This window comes from Anarrhichthys ocellatus, unplaced genomic scaffold (genome assembly GCF_004355925.1).
Source record: "Anarrhichthys ocellatus isolate YVR2014 unplaced genomic scaffold, GSC_Weel_1.0 scaffold4, whole genome shotgun sequence".
Classification (NCBI taxonomy): Eukaryota; Metazoa; Chordata; class Actinopteri; order Perciformes; family Anarhichadidae; genus Anarrhichthys; species Anarrhichthys ocellatus.
In genome coordinates, this window is record NW_022280034.1 from 15,560,119 (window position 1) to 15,580,967 (window position 20,849).

General features: G+C 42.1%; 1 protein-coding gene across 2 annotated transcripts in view; it reads right to left on the reverse strand.

Annotated features, from left to right (window-relative positions):
* Positions 1-20,849, reverse strand: part of ca10a (carbonic anhydrase Xa) — a 198,616-nt gene that overhangs the window by 17,485 nt on the left and 160,282 nt on the right. For both annotated transcript variants that reach the window (XM_031843263.1, XM_031843262.1), the window contains exon 5: positions 7,168-7,353. In XM_031843263.1, coding sequence (XP_031699123.1) covers positions 7,168-7,353 — 186 coding nt within the window. The remainder of the gene's footprint in view (positions 1-7,167; positions 7,354-20,849) is intronic.

Here is a 20,849-nt window from a genome sequence, read left to right on the forward strand (position 1 = left end):
ATGAAGTAGGTTTCCAAAGTAAGCTAACCAATGAGGTTAAAGTGACCAGCTGATTTAACTGTGCTACGTTTGAAAAATAACTGAAGTGCCGTCGTATGTATACTTCAGTATTCTGCAAGGTAAAATGACTGTTTTTGTCAATGGAGTCTTGTTGCTTTGAAGAGAGTGATATAACTTCAGGATTCAGCTTAAGTACCTCGTTGGAAGCAGATATTTGACGGCAAGGTAAAACAGTTGTGGAGGTGAGAAGCAGAAAAATTCAGTCAATTTAGTCATTTAAAAAAATCAGTTTAAGTGTACGCTACACTTTGAATATTTTCACCACCTAACCGTGCTGCCGTACTTTGCCAAATTGAAGTTGTAATATCGCTCTCTTCATAGCCACAACACTCCTTTGACAACGGGAATTTTATCTCGTTGAACATGGGGGCTGCTGGTCTTCCCTGCCTCCATCGGTTAGTTTCCTTGTGTTACTGAGTTTTTTAAAGTCTGAGCAACTGTAGGTAATACACTGACTACGGATACATGTATAATGCCTTATATGTAGCAGCGTCATCATGTCACGTGGAAAAACCTTTTCAGAAAGGCTTTGGAAAATACAATTTTGACCAAAATTTGAATGTTTGTATTTGAATACATAAGGAACACCACTGTGAAGCTACAGAATGACATAAAAACGGACTGTCGTTTTAAAGGTTAATCAGCTATGTTGATGGTTATCGGACCATTTTGTTGGTATCCAAAGGGTTCTATAGAATTTTCATGTTTGCTTCAGTGGAAAAGCATCCAAAACAAGAAAGATCAATGTCACCACACTAAAACTTCCCATTGAAAGCAACACTAATGGCTTTTCACTGTGATGGCAGCTCCAGTGGGCAGTGCCAGCACTTTTCAGGCATCAGGGATTTCAGTCAGCTAAACCTGCAATGAAACCTGCACTGAAGCCACACTGAGCAGAAGGGGTTTGAGACAACGCTGACTTGGGTATGAGAGGGTCACTTTTGCTTGGTGCTTTCTGGAGTGTGTGTGTGTGTATGTCTGAGGGGGCGGTCATGGCAGCCTCTTTATCGCATGTCGGCTGGCCTGGCCCCAGGTTTAGGGAAATATGAAGACAGCAAGTCGATAGCGAGAAGAGAGGCTGCTCGGCTAACGGCGAGAGGGGGGGGCTTAAAAGTGCTGGGCTGGAAATGACGCTCTCCATCTCACCGTCCATCCATCCGTCACCTCCTCCTTCAGATTTACTGGAGCGTGGATCCGTAAAACTAACAAACGGACGAGGCCTGCTACCACCGATCACACTCTTTTTTTATTTGAGCCTTGGCACGACAGAACACTGCAAGAGCACTAGAAACCATCCATCATCTGTGTTTATACTCACCCATGCTACACTGGCAATTGAACATTATCCCAAATTTAGTTGGCTTCTGTCATTCATGTTCCGATGCGATTTAAATCTAAAAAACAGCACAATTAGGACCACCATAGTGCAGATGCGGGCGAAACGTGACGTGAATAGTGATTAATGATAATTGGGGAGGGGGGAGAAAAAAAGCTCCGTGACCGATAATCTGCCGCAATGATATTAGCTCAATGTGATTTTCCGTGTGTGTGACTGTGTTTCAAAGAGGACGAGGTGATTGGTCTGATTGATGGGGGTTTAAAATGTTTGGAACAGCTGCCTATGGCGAATCCCTCTCAAACACTTAACATGATTTGTATTAAATATAGCCGGATCCTCTCTTTAGCAGCGAGCGGCATCTCCTTCAGTTTGCAGTGGCTAACCGTTCAATTTATTGGGTGTAATCCCATTTGTTTTGTCCATCATCATGTTGTTTCATCAGATGATCCGGATAATGGGTGATAATGGGTAAATAAAAGGTCATTAAGGGAACAGCTGCTCAGCGGTGTTTGCTTTTCAATCATTTCCCGGACTGCATAGTTTGAGGCGATGTTGGTGGAAAGTGAATGAAAATGAGAGAATAGAAAGTCTACAATGGTATGGCAGTTTTGTAATTGCTTTTTTTTTCTTTTCTCAATCGTGGTCTACTGTTGTTGAAAGACAGAAATACAATGGTGCAGGAATGAGTCCTAAAACGGAAATGAGTCAGCATTTTTTGCAGTTCTGGTTCCCTCCTCTCGAAGTTGATGGAGTTTTTGAATGGGTTTAGTTTTTTTCCCCCCAACTTTAACTTGTAATTTGAATGCCTCTTAGTTTTTCTTAAACTACATGTTAGCCAGTGGTGGTTCTAAAGGTGGTTCAAAGTACTGTTAAAAATCAGACAATCCCATACCGATATGATGGAGATGATGCTGTTTGGCTGATTGGATTTTTTTTGTAAAGAAAAAAAAAAACTGAGCCAAACTACTATTGTTTGTATGTACAAAGACCCTTTGCCAAATGTTGAATGTTTGAATGCTGCAGCCAGTTAACTAGCACAAATGCGTTACATTCCCATTTAGGGATGGCCATTGCAAATTAGCGTCGGCTACAAATGAAGCAGTATGTGGCATTGGTTCATGCTATACTTTTGCCTATACAAATAAACATTAATAAATGGACAAATCAACTAGTAAAAAACTAAAACAAAGATGGAAACTGCTGAAATGAATTGAGTGTGTTGTTACATTAAATTAAAGCTGATTTCTAAGTCTGCTCACTCCAATGTCAGAGTGTTCTTCAACGCACCAACAAGTATTTTCAGTATAGTCGCTTTGTGACCGAACTTCAACATAACTTTGACCAAAAATAAAAGAGATGAATTCTTCCCTGTGATGGATCACCTCGGTTTCAGGTCTGGAAAGCAGACTGGAATGAACACAAAGCGGTCGCTGCCTGGAAGGAGGGAAATCCATCGAAACACTTGTGGCGGTAGTACAGCAAAGAAAAATATTAAAAGTTGATCAGCTTTTTGTACGGGTCAAATCGGACAGTATAAATGAAAGAGTGCTTTTTGAAAGGCAGTTACTCAAGCTCGGAGCACTTGTTTTCTGTCAGAGGAGGATTGGATGGCTGAGTGTGTAAAAACAACTTGGTGAAGGAATACTATTTGGAATATTTTAGCACTTATTAAAAGACCAAGGTGTTTCATTTTCAGATTAGACTGTGAAGAAGCTCCAGGGGAGCGAGCACACACACACACACACACACACACACACAAAGAGAGCATAAATTAACTACTGGCATGTCTTGTAATATGGCAGCCAGCCAGCCAACACACATCACATTAGACTCTCTCTCTCTCAACTCAAAGAGGCTACAGGGCTGCCTCTAGTGACCCTAGTAATTATGAAGGGAGTAAAGGAGGAAGTAAGGTGCCGTGGCGCGACAAAGAACAAACACAGGACTTTCAGCCAGGAGTCCCGTCAACGTTGAATTATTTTTAACGTACATAAGTAGCGCCGTGGTTACTCTTTTCTTTTCATTGCGACGGAAGTCTGCGGTGTCCGAATGTGTGTGCCGACACTTCAATGCGACATTCCCTGACTGGATAGTGAGCAGACATATTATGCGGTCAAAGGAGATAAAAGTCCACCTTTACTTTGTTGTTTAAAAGCTTTTATTTTGAAGCAGTAAAATCAGGAAAAGTTGGGTTTTCATCAGCAGTAACTTAACAGGACTCAGACAGCAGGTCTCAGCTGGACCCCATCCCCGGTTTTCCTCCTCTCTTCCCTTTACTCTCCTCGGGAGACGAAGACCCGTGTGGCGGGAAGACGAAAGAGACCTACGTTTGATCATTTATCGGGATTGTGCCCCAAAGCTGTCCACACCTCGCTGAGATCCAAACTTGATGCGAGCCAGGCCACCTCGGCATGTGGTCTGGCTGACATACCACTTTGTGTGTGTCGTTGCGTTTGCATAATTAAAATAAGGCCCATAGTCCGGCCCGTCTGATAGCAATCCAGCTGCAACACCTTCTACCTGCATTTACACCTTCATTAACACATCCACATAGAATATCCAGATACAGACTGAACCTTTATTCGCCTAAAACACATGGTCAAGTTCTACAATGAACAGATGCACGTCGAGCTTAGGTGCTAGTGGAAAACTCTGTATAAAGGCTTCTTAGCACTTTCATCTGGCATGTCAAAGTGGAAGAGGCATTTTTGTTTTGTATACTGCTGTGTCTCTTGACAGATGACTGTAAAGGGTCATTCTGGTTCAACACATCATCGCTTGGTCTGTAGCCGTTTTGGCCGTTTCAGAGATGGTATGTCAGTTTCGGCTCCTTACATGCATACAGCCTCTTCGAGCTAGGTCTAACAAAAGTGCTTGGTTGGTTTAGGACAAGATGGGGGTTTGGGTTAAAATAAGTATTTTCGTTAGGTAAAATAAGTATGCCGGTTTACTTAACCGGCATTAAATTTGGTTAAATGAGTCAACGTTGACTTTGGTTTCACACACAGGACACGCTTGTCTTCACAAAAGTAATAGCTGATCCAGGAATGAGACGACATCCCTAAAGGGACTTATATGAGGAAAGAAAAATGAGCAGCAGGTAATAGGTTGTAAACAAACCCCATGGTTAGCCAAGCTTGGAGAAAGCGGAGGTGACCAGTAGAATTATTAGGGGCCGTTCACCTCAAATCCATTGTTGCGCGTAGAAGGCGCATTTAAAAGAGAGAGGGACACCCATCCTGGCGTGCAAGCTTTCCCAAGCGCCTATTTTCCAGGTCACATCGGCTGAGCCCCAGGATAAAAAATACAGTTCAGCTTTTAGAACACAGACACGTGTCAAGTGACGTGGAACAACCAATCCAGCAAGCGGATATCCTTTTTTTATCTTCCGCAAACAGTAAGCAGTAAAGCTACTGCCAGGGATTTTACGGCGGGCTGAAAGGATGAAAACGACACGGCTGGCGGTTTTCACATGCGGTTTTAAACGCAACATGCGAACAACCTCTTTCTCGGGATTACTGATGCAACAGTGCTTATCTGCCACTTTATGTGAGGATCTGCCTCTTCAGGGCAGTGAGGCTGAGGAGGTGACTGTGTGAGCTAGGACTTTACATCGGCAGATATGTTCATTACTATACTTGTGCCCACATGTCAGGAACTGATAATAAATCATATTAATACAAATGCATGTGTAGAGTGGATGAGGCAGTGAGTAACATTAATGCACTGGATAATCCTAACAAAGTCTATATATATATCGTGCTGTATTTGAATATTTAGACTACGTTGATGCTGATAACTTTTATTTTATCTTATTTTATGGGATATGTATGTACGAGATGCATTTGATTTTATGGCTGTTTTAATGTATGTATTTTGATATTTCACTACCATGGACCATGGTGTGCCATAAAACGGAATTCAACACAAACAAAAATGAGAATGATGACATAAAGGGGTGATTTAAAAACAAAAGCTTTGGAGAGCTAAGTCACACACACACACACACACACACACACACACACACACACACACACACACACACACACACACACACACACACACACACACTCACATCCTCCCACGGGCTGCCATTTCAGAAGGATGCTTTTGCTTTAAAAAAGTTGTAATGTTTTCTCTCTTTGTTCACGTTTCAAGGACATGCACAGCCACCACTCATCTGTAGATGGGGGCGAGAGGGAGCCATTGGGAATGAGAGAAAGAGAGTGAATTTTTTTTCTGCATTTCCGATTATGAAGCATCTTATTGGACCTTGAGGGCGCTGCTTATGCTCAGAAAAAAAGAAGAAAAAAAGGCTGGTGTGGGCTATCAGGGGAGGTGGATGTTTTCTAGTTGCCGTTTCACTCAGTAACTGTTGTTTGAAAGAGGAGAACATGGCAAAAGGGAATGGGATGTTTTAAAAAAAAAAAAAAAGACCAACAACACATCTGTTACCGGCCTTTTCCTGGTCTAGTTCTCCCCTGTGGTTTGGTAACTCTGGCAGAGCTCCAACTATCTGTCTATCTGATTTGGATGAGTGGGGGAGGGGACACTGACATTTTATGTGATAGATAGAGACATGAGATGAGGCTCTATTTAGATCTTTTACCGCATGCAAAGACATTCAGACTGCAAAACAGATTTCATCACCCGATTTGAATTAATTTCTCAAGAACTATGGAAGTCTGTGAGTGCCAACATTCAAATGAAATCATTTTTGCAGAAAAAAACAACATGGCGACGGCTGTAATCCAAGATGGCATCAGCTTCTCTGCTTGGCTCTAAAGAACTCCTCCAACACAGTGTTAACCCACAAACGGTAAATTACATAAAACATGAAGCCCCGGAGCAAGCCTCAATATTGTGTTATGTGTGTGTGTGTGTGTGTGTGTGTGTGTGTCTGTATGTGCACACGGTGTCCTTTCAGGCTCGGGGTCACAGCTCTCTCCACCCCGAAGGACACAGTAAACACTTGCTTTATTATGATTCGAATATCAGCTCCCGGACTCTGAGGGAGGACAAATGATTATCATTAATTATAATAAATTTGCCTGTCAAGACTGCAATTATTTTGTTGCCACACAAATTGGCATTCACTTAATGGCGGCGGGTGGAATGCAGCGGCGTGAGCGACTCGTGATTCTAGTTGAGCAATCAAAGCCGGGGGACGCTAATTGTTTCGCTCGTCAATATGTTTAAAATAGCGACAGTATGCGTTTGTGCGCAAGTGTGTGTGTGCAGGGACGGAGCATGTGTGTGTGTGTGAGGGAGTTAAACGCTTAACTGTCATCTCCAAGACAAGCTTGCTCCTGCTGAAAAGCACTGATGCGTCATGTAAAAAAGACAAAAACACGTATTTAGAGCGCCACACGGTTCTCTGCAGATTGGGGGACATTCTGCCTCCTTCAGGCGCAGAGACCTTTTCTGCGCCTGTGCGAACACATCAGCAACTTTATAAGGTGATCATTTGTTATCCTAACTTTGTTATCCTAAAATACCACTTACCGACATGTTATTACATTATAATATTCATACTAATATTAATCTCATCAAAATAAATTGATACGCCTGCTGTTGAAAGGGGTCACATGTTTTAGCTCCTGCAATTTGTCAAGGGCTTAAATAACAAATAATAATTGAATAATAATGTAATACAATAGTGTCTGTATGCACGACTCAAATGTTTATAATTTATATGGGGACCAAAGTGTGTTAACTGCAGTTCTCTTTGCCGAGTATTCTGTCGCCGACACAAAGAGTGCACGCACCTCTCCGGAGAAGGCCTGTCCGTTCAGCATGTGTTCGGAGCCCTGGCCGTCCTCGCTGCCGAAGTGTAGCCGGATCTCCTCCAGGCGGTGGCTGTACGTCATTGGTCCTCCAGAGATGTTCACCAGATGCTCCTTGTCCAATCGCAGGGAGACGTGGCGGCCCGTGTTGTACATGGTCCCTCCCACCTGGAGAACGAATGAGAAATAAAAATATTAAATGACAGACCATCGTTATGAAATTCACAATGGCCTTATCTGTAAATTGTGAGAAGAAACATGGATCAAGCGTAAGGTGAAGAAAAAAAACATTCTATTTCTCTGCAGGATCTTTGTCCATCATATTGAATCAAGCCTGTCAGTGGCAAAAACAATACATTACAGCCTGTACAGCGGCTCTCAAAATATTGTTTCCCCCATTAGACACAAAAATTTGGAGAAAAATCCACGTTAAAAAACACCAAATCCACCTTTTTAATTCCTTATTATGTTGATTCAAATTGATTCCAGGAGGCTTACATGTTTTTTTCTACAGATTTACTGAATAATATATATGTAGGTGGGAAATGTGTAAAATAATGTGTTAATCCATGAATATTTATTTTTACTGCGGGTTTATTTCTACAGTATACAAGAAATTAAAGTCAACAAGATATGCCAAAAAAAACTCCCAAAAATGTACACCATACTACATGAAAGTATTTTTTTGTTGAGCCTGAAGTTAAGGAACACTTATTACTGAAGGCTCCTGGTGTATTCTCTCTAGTCAGTTTTCTAGCTGTGAATCATTTGTTTAGCAATGATTTAACAAAAACAACAAGTAGGGAAACCTTGAAGTGTTTTGCAGCTATGCGAGCTTTGGTTTCAGTAATAAGGAGATGCTGTTGTCTCGCATTGTTGACAGCTCAGGTTTTTTTCCCGTTGATGCCTGTATCATCATCAGCGGCGCTTACGCAGGAACAGTCCTGAGGGCTTTATTTAATTAGGCAGCAATCTGAGCAGGAGGGAGAGGCGATATTGTTAACCGCAACAAGGCTTCAACAAACAACACAAATGAGAGAGTGGAGCCTCCGGTGAAAAGAAAGGAGAGGTAAAGACGGAAAAAACACAAGGTTTTTAGGGAGAAAACACGGCGCCGCAAGAGCCTCGAGTAACGATCTTTATCGGTAGCTCTGTTTATTTATTTATAACGGCGAGTGGTTTCAAAGGGAGCCGTTGATATTCATGCCACGACATTTGGGTGGACTTCCATCGCTCTTATCTGCCTCTTTCTCTTCTTTTTTACTCCCTTTGCTTTTCCCTCCTCTCCCACTCCCTCCTTCTCTTTTACCACTCGCTTTCAAAACGATGATGCCCCCCCCCAATTCCCACCAAAAGAAGTCTGCCCACACATTGTAAATATTTTATAAAAGCTCTGAGGAGAAAAAAAAAATCAATGATTTGAAAGGAGAGAGAGAGAGAAGAAGGGGGAGCGATGCAAAGAGGAGATAAGTATGGGGGAATAGCAGGAGGAGAGAAGGTAGAGAGGAGCGAGGGGAAGTCTTTCAGGTGTCTCATCTCCCTCAAGACTTCCGAGGGCTATTATTCATGAGGAAGAAGAAGTGATGAGAGGTCTGTGGACTCTCCTAAAATATCAGAAATGGGGGAAAGTCCAGCAGGCTGGTAATAAAGCACACTGTGAGATAATAAGCTAAAATGTGAGGCGGTGGAAAGACATGGGATGACACTACATCGCCCAAAGTGTCTCCCCAAACATTAAACCAGTGTGTAATTGTTAAACAGTTCCTTCTATTGGCCATGAATATGCTGCTACACCAGCCAACGGTGCCTTGTCCAAAACTAGAACAAAAGTGATTTGTTCTAGTCAGCAACACAACATTGAAGCAGCACCAATTCAAGTTTAATGGACAATTGATCAAATAACTATATGTAACGTGAAGGTAGCTGGTGAACACAGTGGAGCTTTTAGCAGCTAAAGAGCCAGATGTTTTTCCTCAGGAGCCGGTGGAGACCAAAAACAGAGCTAAAAAGGAGAGTTGAGTATTTGGCAAAAAAGTTACTTAAAAATGAGTGATTGTGTGACAACAGTTTTACAAGGCCATAATATGTCCGACCTACAGTAGCTTAGGCTAAACAATTTACCTAATTCAGATGTTGCTCTGAGTCAATAGGATCTCGATAGGAACTTTAAATTGGACTTTTACGGACGTTTTGCGCCACTTCGAGTTACATGCCGTTATGCCCGTAGCTTGAGTTACGCTACAAACATAGTTATTGTGAGCCAAACCGCAATGTTTTTTTTCTAACCCTTCTTCTAACCAAGTATTTACATTGCCTAAAACATACCGTGTCTCTTTTTACAAAGTTAAACACGTGTTAAAATGTGTTAAAACGTGTTAAAACGTGTTAAAACGCTAACCACGACAAGGCTGCCCCTTTATGATGAGTTTCAATGAGATCATGGTACGATGAAATTTCTCAAGGCTTCCCTTGGCATAGTTACAACAAAACAAATAAAAACAAACAACTAAAATAAAAAACTGTATTCATCACGCCCCTGGTGTGTAAAGGCCTTTAAGGTTAGGAAATGACGGTTGTTCACTAGCAACACATTCCCAGCTCATAGTCACTTTGTTGTCCCATCCATCCACCAGACTTCTTGCTGTGCTAACAACAATATACTGTATATGCAAGTATGTATGTACTGTATGTATCTACAACCACCCTCAAGAAATGAATGACAGTACAAATACACTTCTGGATATAACATCACACTGCTTCTGTCTTTGTTCCTGACAGAACAGAGTCACAAACAACAGCTACCCGTGGCCCTTGTCACGGAAACCTAAACACATGCTGTATTCAACGTTCAAAAACAAATGACAAATGCTGTTTTGAGTGGACAGTCTCTGCTGTAACAGCCTCCACTCTCCTGATGGTCAAGGGCCCTTCCCCAAACTGCTATATCGTCTATCATCCTCTTCGTTTTGGACAATAAATAGCTCCAAAAGGGGACTCTTGTGCCACAGAGCACAAAAATATCCCCACTCTATTGTTTCATGTGACTATTGCACACAGCAAAAACAGTGTGCAATTGTTGTTTTTTCTCCCACAGCCAATATCTGTTGTTCAGGTCGATTGCTCATGTCAGGGTAAATGGCTTAGAGGGCTGGCTGGGTAGCGAGGTGTGGTCGCAACGACGGAGGCGACGGCAGCGATCGTGTTTTTCTTACAGCGAGAGAGCTCATGCACAGTGAAGAGCAGCTCCTTTTCTAATTGGTGCCGGGATCGATATAATCCACGGCTGACGGAGGGAAGTGCTCGCGAGAGGCAAAAACAAGGAGAGGACATCATAGTAGAACTCTTTTGCTGATGCTGATGGGGAACGACAAAGAAGCTGTACGTGAGGCAATCTCAGATATGCAAATGATCGACTCTAAAAATGGTAGTTTTTGAGAGGGAAAACAAACCTCTGCTGGGTGCACCAAAGCACTTTGTGGGAAGAGAGAGACAGCGTTATTAAAATCATTCTTATTTCAAGGGAAATTGTGACTCTTCTGAGTCTGGGTTTGAAAGAGATCACGTCTGGCTACGCTCAGCCAGCTGGTGGGAGCCAGACTTGAAGAATAAATGAATGCACAGTTGAATAAAACTTGCTTACTTCATTTGTCAAGTTTCTGCCTCAACACTTACCGGACAAAGTCAATGCGGTGGAAAGGTTGCAAACGAAGCAAAGGCTCTATATTCCAATTCCTCTTTCTCATTATTCTCCAGAGTCTCGACACTTGTGCGTATTGGTAAAGTAATTATCGGTTGTGGAGCTCATATTTTCATTCTCAGTGCTGAATGCATTCCTGAAAATCACTGACTGACAGATAAGCGGAGGACTATCATGCATTGCTTGTATATTAGGCTGTGATAAACACGGCAATCAACAAAAACACAGCTGTCCATCTCGTCTCATGTCTCAACATCATACTATTACACTCATTATACAGTCGCAGCTTTTACACTAATGGCTTCATTCTCCCTGCACTCCAGTCTTTTGTCGCCAGTACTGCCATGTACAAACTCATGATACTAATGCTGCACATGAATATTCATATGGCCTGTAACGCATAGCATTTTGGTCTTTCGAGCTGTGTCACAGAGCTCCATTGTTGTACAAAAACTATTAAAAACACATCAATGAGCCGCTCCGTAGTTTGGACACTATACCACTTCTACCATCCTAACGCCCTAAATACTCACTAGAGCACCAAATGTGGATTAATCCACCGCAGAATATAGTCCCACAACAAATGCACTATTTACTCCAGTTGGAATAAACACAGATGTTTTCAGCTGTGTTAGGGAATCACAGAGCCGTTTTTAAAGATACAACTTTATATTTGTGATGCAATAGACAGGGGTTATGGAAAGACGAACCAACTTATTGTTGGTTTATATACAAAATGGATTTGTATCACCAGCCAATGTAGCTAGTGTAGAGACGTGGCGGACTCTGTAAAAAGGACCTTCGTTATGCAGATACGAAGGGCTCATTCTAAACAAACTAAACTTGGGATTCTTAGTTTATGGCGATTATACACTCAGGAAAACAGTTATGAATAGGGATGGGTATCGTTAGGATTTTATCGATACTAGTACTCTTATCGATACTGCTTATCGGTTTGGTTCCTTATCAATACTCTTACTGGTTCTTATCGGAGCAGCAATACAATAAAGTTCCAAAAATCTATAAATTACATTTGCTAAGTGATTAGCTTTCATTTATTAGCCTATTCTTATTAGCAAACTCCATATGGCATCGCTAACATTAACTGCATTGGACGATGATGGACGGCTCCTTTTTATTAATTTAGAACCGGTTCCGGTTTAGAACCGAGTTTCGGGTGGCATCCCTAGTTATAAATATTATATTCCTTTTCTGCCAATAGATCCCCCTGAATCCTAGACTCTGGCCCTTTCAGTCAACAACCTTGTGAAGTTTCTGAGTTATCTTCATGTTTTTTTTGGTGTAATTGCGTATACTTTAAAGGGACAGTACTGTCCCTTTAAAGCTAGAATTGATATTTCTTAAATAACAATGCACGAAATGACAACGTGAAAGTTGTCGCTTGTAGCGATGTGCCTACCAAGAACTATTACCCAAATCTGCGGCTCCCCACGGCTTTACAGAGCTTTATGTTTCGCTGTCCGACCCACAGTTTTACTGTGTAGGTTTACTCTCACTGCTCTCATGACATAGTTTCGGGCTGCGGCCGGCAGCTGTTATCAGTTCAAAAGCTCAAAAAAGCCACTGTTGTTAATTAGCCTCGCTTGTGTGGTTGTGTACAGACGGGGCTTGATTGACATCTCAGCAGTTTTATCAATTAGTTAGAGTGTTACAACTTTTATCATTATAGTCTTTCTTCTACACTCGTTCTTCGTAGTCATAGTAGGTAAACGATGGAAAGACAGTGACAACATCAAAAACAGTAGCGATGGACTCTGCTCAATGCAATAGTCCCAGTAAACCATGATAGTGTGACAGCGAGCCAGCATAAGCAATACCAGGACCCTGAAATGGAGGCAACTAATTTAGCTATCTCACTATTAATAATGGTGCTAATTTGCACCATTTCTTAAAAAGAAAAAAAACAGAAACCTACTGACTGAAGATGTGTTTCTCAGTGAGTCATCAGGATTATTAGGTGGATTGGAGGCAGGTACACACCCAACAAATGTTTGTTGTCCTATCTCTGATAGATGCAAAAGTGTATTTTTGAAGTCAACCCCCTTGTTTTCCTATTCGTAAAGGAGTTCTATTTAACATTCAGAGCATCAATGTAGCAACAAACAACAATTTGCTATGTAATGATACAGTGCAGTAATGTCTACCCTATAGCTGATAACACCGTCCGAAACGGCAGTGTCGTTGTGGAAGAGTAGCGTCCACCCTCAACTTCCCCCTTCGGTAAACACTGTTAGCTCTGTCAGCGCTGTTGCCGTTGTTTGCACCGTTTGCGCTGTTAGCACCGTTACCTGCTAGGACCGTTAGCTTCTAGCACCGTTAGCTACTAGCTGCCAACAATAGATATACTCTGAATTATCTGAATTTACCATCTTTGAAACTTTTTCATTGACCTGAAATCCCAACTCTGACACTAATACAAACGAGCATCAACTTGTTTAAGGTGAAGACCAACAAAAATGTTCTGACTTTAAAGGATTTTCCTGGGCGTCACACTAACACACTCCTATTGAGTAGTACCCACAGTCAGGTGCCCGCATATGTACTGGCAGTCGCTTCGACTTGTTACAAGAAGTGTATCAAAAACACGGCAAAAAGACAGGGCGAGTTGCCAACGCAGCTCGCCAAACGGCATCAGCGCTGAGCTGACAGCTGACACAATATTTCACACTCAAACACTGCTACGACACAGTTCCAATAAATAGATGCGCAGGAGTGAGAAGAGATCGCAGCCATAAGCCACTTTCTTTTATTTCTTTTTTTATATATCTATTTCACATTCAGTCTCTCTTTTAAACTGATTGGTTGGTGATTGTTGGACAGGTGGAAAGACTTTTGATGAGTGTGATTTTGTTTGATCAGCGATCTACTTATGGAATGAATGCTGATTGTAACCATTCCCCACTAAAGACAAAAGCCAGAAGTTAATGGGTGTTAATGTTTTTTTTTTTTGCCAATGGGAGAGGGGCTTCAGTGTAAATTACAAAGTGCCACACTATCTCGTGTCTTATGTCACCGCTGTGTGTGATGCTTTAGGAGTAACCCCCACCCCTAAATACCCCTCATTTTGTTCAAGCAGTGCTTTTTCATTTGTTTCCCAGAAGCTTCCAGGAGCGATGGAGCCGAAAAGGACAATTGCACTGCGCGCTGGTCGTCCCTTAACGGATAGTGATGATCGCAACGCACCACCGCATTAGAGGTAATAGCTTGGAGAACGTAAACAAGTCATAAAGGAGATTGTTGACTGTCTGGGGCAGACTTGGTGGTAGCGGGCAGGTACGGTAATAGAAAACATCAGTGGCGTGCTGGTAATGAGAAAACACAAGGAACATGGTCATTATGTGAGCACACAGATCAATAGAGTGAATTACCCCTTGTTACAAGAAGAAGTCCTCACTAACTACTGTATATGTTCGCCTATTAGGCTGCAGTGTTGCTCCACTTACATTTTAAAAACAAAAGCCGCCGTCACCTCATGAAAAAGGGTTTCAGCTGGAGGAAGGAAAACATAAAAAGAGTTTTTATATGTCAGGAGAAGTGTGTGTGCTGCCACGCGGCGCAAAATGGTTAAGCGGTGGAAATGGTGATAAGCTCCGTGAATGAATTTGACAGTAGCTGTGAAGTGCACATGTTTCTTGTAGCAACCATCAGATGGGTTTTAACATCTCCTCTAAAAGGCCTGCAGCTGCAAGCACCGAATCATGGCGAAAGCGTAATAGGTTTGATTAAAGTAGAAGATGACTGGCGCTCTTTCATTAGGGTGCGCCGATATGGAGAGTGAATTGAACGGATAGAGATAGCGAGGGGACGGTATCTACTGAGGGCGGGAGGTACGGGAAGAAAGAGAGAGAGGGCGGTGGGAGGGGGGGACCAGCCGTGAATAATTGAATACAGGGCCTCAGTTGGCTGCACCTCGGTGAACTTCTGGACACATTCCAGTACAGCAGTTCCAGTAATGCTACATGATGAGAGAGATTCAACACTGATCCGAGGCATTTGAGACGAGATTTGAAGAGATTGTGCTGTCCTGAGCAGAAAAAACGACAGCATCAGTAGTTGCTAGAACAATGCTGATATTGGGCTGAACCCCCCCGATCATGTTCATTGACAAGGTTTTTTAAGTGTTTACTTATATTGTCTGCGCATTGCAAACGCGGGACGGTTAAAGCCATGACATGCTTGAAACAAACTAATACAAAGAAGTCTTCGACTTAACGTCAACGTCGTTACTTCTTTACATTTTGTTGTTGATGTTAGTTCACTGTTAGGATGTTTTAAAGGAAAAGTCTGGCCAGAGCTTACACATTGCACATTTAATGGTTTATGTGCAGTGGGGGTGTTGTAAAAACACTGATTCATACTTATGTGCAGGAGTATGAACCAGACTAGAACTCATCTGAGAGTCTCTGAGGTCGGAACAGTTGAAATAGGCTGTTAAACTCAATGGGTGGAGTGCGCTGCAATTAATTAGACCCTGTAAAACATTAGGAATCCAATCAGGCTCCAGTACCCCAGGGGACCTCATTTATAAAAATGTACTTGGATTCCTTTTTTTCCACTTGACGGAAAGACCGAACGCACGGTGATGGTGCAAGTCCATGTACAAAAACAACTGTGTCTCTTTTCCTACTTCTGTGCAATCGCACTTGCAGTCTACAGAAGCGAATCCCTCCAATTACATAAGTCAATTCCAGGTGTGCATTAAACATGCGAGTGTGCTCAACAACCATGACTACACATTTACATCGTTGCCATGTACGTCGTGTTTGGGCTCTACAAGACGAGAACGCATTTGAAGATCATAGCTCCCTCGTGACAGAAACTCCTCAGTTCCAGATGAAATAAATGTCTGCACATCAAGACCAGCCCGTGTGGAAGAGCCGGGGACGGTTTCCCTGACAGACTCGGTGTTCTCGATGGCATAATCACATCTGATGGTAGGAATCCTCCGGAGTATAATGGGAAGTGGCAAAACTATACCGAGGAACACTTTGAATCAATGTGCGCACAAAATCCAGATAATACATTTCTCTATATTGTTGGCTGTTGAGAAAAGAGGCTTGTGAGCGCTGCCCGCGGAGGCTTGGGGCTCCTTTATTGTGACAGCCTAACAGGTTCCTTGAAAACGGGACTATAATTCCCCCCGTTTAATCACATTAGAAGAAAAGCGGTCAGGGGAAAATGTGCGGTTTTACAAAGTCATTATGTTACATTTTTAATTCTGAGTACCTCTCTGAGCCTTTAAAGCTTTTTCTTTTTTTACTCTCAGGCTGGAAGCGTATGTTTGTCTTTTGTGTCCATTATCTCGAGACGTCTGATGTGCCAGAATTTTAAAAAAAAAGAGCTGTTGGAGTGTCTCCCAGATCCGGCCATCGAGATGATGCCATTTTAAGATAACTTATCATGTCATCCAAAACGAGCACAATAAAAAGAAGCACTTGGACCGAAGCGAAAGGAAAGTACCAGCCTGAAACACTATGTTCCAACCATGGTCGCCATGAGATTATCCGTCCATTCTGAAAGAGTAATAAAAGGTGGGTGCAGTATCTCTTTTTCTGCAGCTTCTCTTCGTCCAAGCCTGTTTCCACTTTTACTCAATCCCACACCCATTTTTTTTTAGGGCACTCTACTTTGAACCCTGGAGCAGTTCCTCCTCTTGGCGGGTTTGTTTGGACTTGTAAGAACACAGCAATCAGAGTCGGGGTTGCAGACAAAATCGATTGGCCGGAGCTTGTTGACAAGGAGTTTTTCTTGGTGTCTTTCCAAACCAAGCCGGGAGCTTCGTTTGGGCAGAGAACGTGATCTGAATGCGACACCGCCATTCTTGTTCCAGCGCGATTTTCGGGTAATTTGAATGTGGTCTTAATTAAAATACAAATAGTATATGAAATTCACAAATGAAATATGCAAAAACCCTCACACTCATCATGAAGACAGAGCAAACCTGAGGGGATGAAGGTTTAATTTAAACCCTGACAGCTCAGGTTCAGTTCTCTGTCTAAACCAAGACGTTCTTTTTCAAAATGAGTCTAGCTTTCATTTGCAGAAAAAAAAGAAAAAGAAACGTGTTCATAAGTACAGAGAATCCACACATTACTTAGAGACTAACAAAAGTTAACAATATAAAAGGAACAGGTCAGCATTTTTGGACATAGGTTTATCTGATTTCATTATGAAAGCATGATGTAAAGAACTAAATCAATTTCAAATCTGTAAGTTAAATACGGAGTTGGAACCTGTAGGCTAGGAGTTTAGCCTAGCTTAGCATGAAGACGTGCGTGAATCAGAGCTAGTTTGGCTCTGTCCAAACTTCAAAATAGATGTGTTGCATACCAACACATCTAAACCTCACTGACGAACACCAACCACTCTTTCGTAAAACCAATGACCCAAAAATTCAAGTTTTAGTACAAAAAAAATCAATTCCGTTGGCTAAAATTTTATTCCTGAAAATCAAAAAAATTCGAATTGACAAATTTCAAATAGAACATATGTCAATTTGATTATTAGCTTCAGATAGAGTTTAAAGTTTCAAAATTTAAGTTGAAAAATATCAAATAGCGCTCGCCGACCTGCCCAGGAACAGGATAGGCAGTCAGGTGTCTCCGAAGAGTCGTCCAGTTTGGGCTGTTCTTCATAAACAGCATTAAACGGACAATTTACAGGACACCTGTCGTCCTCCCTGGTGATCGTTTTTGGGTTTCAATTTTTTAACCGCTTTCTTAGATCTGATAGGCCCAAATCTAGTCTGTTTGCATTCAGGCTTGGTGTAGCCCGAATGTCGCTTTATGACATTTATATATATACAACATATATATTCAAATTACGCTTTCGAAATTTGTTATCAAGACATTTCATATTTTAATTTCAAAGAGGTGAAATCAGATTAAATAAATTAAGGTACATGCTTTTCAAAGTAAAACATTTCCATGCGATGAATGGTGGTGTTTAAATTTAAATATGAAGTATTCGGTGGCTGTTGAAATTAAAATACTTGAATCTCTTGTTTATCTCTTGAATACTATTGACAGTGTGTCCTGTGGATTATCCAGAGTAATTGGAACACTGTTTCAAGACAGAGATGTTGCTGTTGAACTGTTGATTTGCAGCTCTTTGTAGTATGCAAACATACTTTATATTTGAATAGTAAGCTCGCTGCCCTCTGCTGGGTCCTTCTCTCCTCACGAGCTTACCGCTCTGTTTGTCATTCGTACCACGGCGCTAGCTTTCAGATTAGCTGTCTGTAACTGCTGCTTGAAATCAAATAGCAGCTGATAAGGCGGAAAGGGGAAGAAGGGAAAAAAAATAGCCGGGCATAATGTCATAGCTCTTCTATCTGCGACGTTGATTATCTAAACACTGGACGAGGGCTCTGTCTTGGAATTCAATAAGGTCGAACAGAGTTCAGCTTGCTCCCGAGTTTAAAAGTTCTCTCAGCTCTGGTAAGGTCATACAAACATTATAAAGTGTACAAGTATCGAGAGGGTGAATGAAAATAATAGACTTTTTCTTCACTCCCACCTTCCTGACATTGTAGTGCTTACCTCAGGGCAAAGACAGGCAAAGGCAGCCAACAGCTTTGATGGAAGACAGGTATGATGATAAATATTTGATGCTATTGACGGGTTGTTGTGCTCAGAATGAGATTTTATGGAACTAGTACACCCTGACATAATAAAAGGCAGTTTCTTGCCAGCGAACTGACTCTGCAACAGTGTGAACAGAGATCGCTGGAATATATCAGGCTTAAGAGCCAATATTGATTCAATACTTTGATCCAGGAATACTTCCGAAACCTGCAGAGTCGGCTAATAATATCATACTTTTAAATGCAATTTTCTCCGATCATCAATGCAGAGCACTTTTGGGAATAAAATGACATTTTAATTTGCTTACTTGTAGTGATGCAAGTGATTCCCATAGGTACCTGCCTTTAAAATAAGTGGACTAATGATAAAACACAAATCAGCCTTCATGGATTACAAATAAAAGGCTAGTGGACCCCAAACGGCGTCTGAAAAAAAGTTTCCTCGTACAGCGATTCATGTTATCTTCGGAAAAAGTTATTTTTCATGTGTTGTCCTACGAAAGTCCAGTGACGTGTCAAATCCCACTCGTTACATGCATACGGTCTTTTCTAAATAAACTCCCATCTTCACTCTTTATACTTCCTGGTTCATGATCCGTAGGTATAGCCATGAACGCTGTGCTAGAACAGCCTGTCTGAAACCATCTGGCTGTCGCTTCTCTACTTTGATTGATTTCTCATCGACTTTTGAAAGCTGCTTCTCTCATCCAACTAGTCAAAACTAAAACAGAAGAGGGGCTGAGGAAGATGAGGCCTTCTGTTCCGAGCATCAACTTCATCAGCATCAGTGCTTTCTGGCCCGGTGACAATGCGCAGGTGTAAAGTGGCAACGGTCGGGCCCCTGATTAAGACCGAGGCCATGCCAGCGAGGTGACAGCGCGGCAGAGGCCCCGGTAGGATGTGGCGCTCTGGAACCTCTCCCACGATGCCATCTGTTTTCTCATGAGCCACGTCGCGGAGGGTAGACCGAGGGAGAGTGGCAGCGAGGCTCACAGATGTGATGGAAACAGGGAACACACAGCTAAGTTTCCTCTACTTGAAGCACCACCAACCACAGTTTTCCTATTAACCGGTTAAATGACATTTTAGCATCTTTCAGCTCATTGATTTGATTTTATGGAAACGTTAGTGGACTAATATTTGTCGAGTGGTCAGAGACTTGGCTACATGCTAATGTTGCTCTGTGTCTGCTGGATGTGTTTGCTATCATTCACTATATCAACCTGACAAGGTGACAACGTGTGACAAACAGTGCTGCTTTAAGTACAATATTTACTTAAAAAATCTATTTTATTCTATTCTATATATTTTTGCTGCTCACTTGTTAAAGCATCAGCAATAGTAATACAATAATATAATGTATACAATATATGATAATACAACACTATTGAGGTACCCATTGTGTGTTATAAGTACTTTGTACATACGTTTTATTGGGTTACTTTTCATACTTTTAATAGGATGGCTCTTTTTACTCAAAGCTTCTATGAGGAACTTTCATTTTATTTCAATTTTTCTCTCATTTTACTGCAGCAGGGTCTGACAGTCTGCCCCGCACAGTCCTGGTTCTGGATCTCCCGTGCCTCCCTTCCCTTTAGCGGGCCCAGCAATACGGCCTGGTTCTCCTTCAGTGATGTTACTGTTGGCTCCCAGCGGGGGCGGAAGGGGGGGAGCCTCGCCTGCTGGGGGTCGAAGCCGGATCTGTGACTGTCTGCGGTGGGCTTGTCGCCAGAGTTTCTGGTGAATCTGCATGATTTCATCGGATTAAAAGTTCCTCGTTGTAACTTTAAGTAGTGGATCTGAATAGTAGTTAAACCACAGGCCCTGATTTGGACAGGACTGGATAGAGTTATGTCCTCCTTTTATAATAAAAGGTTTGCTTCCCAACTTAGTTTAGAGTTTCATGCTGATCCTGCCCAAGGACATTCATCAGACTCCAACACTTTAAATTCTTCCAAATGGAATCCTACTCAATATAGTGATTCACGCGAAATGTTATGGATCTCAGTTTAAAAAAATGTTTCATCCCTGCATAGATACTGAGCCACAAGGACCGAGCAGCGACTTGGCTGTGTGTGGCGTTCACACAGGGGTCTTGAACCCTCCAACGTACCCCACTGCTCACTGGGTAGAGGAGGAAAGGAGGTCAGGATTAAATTAAATTAGTGTCAGAACACTCGTCGACTCGCGGCTCGCTGCTGGAGCTCTGGAAGCTGCTCTCTGATTGTGCTGGCATCTTCATTAGCATTCAGACACAGTGCAGGGCCTGCGAAGCTACCGTCGGCCTACTTATCATTGTGGGGTGGTTTAAAAAGCAGAGCCGTATGAACGCGTCAGCCTGCATGAAGTGCTGTATCTTAT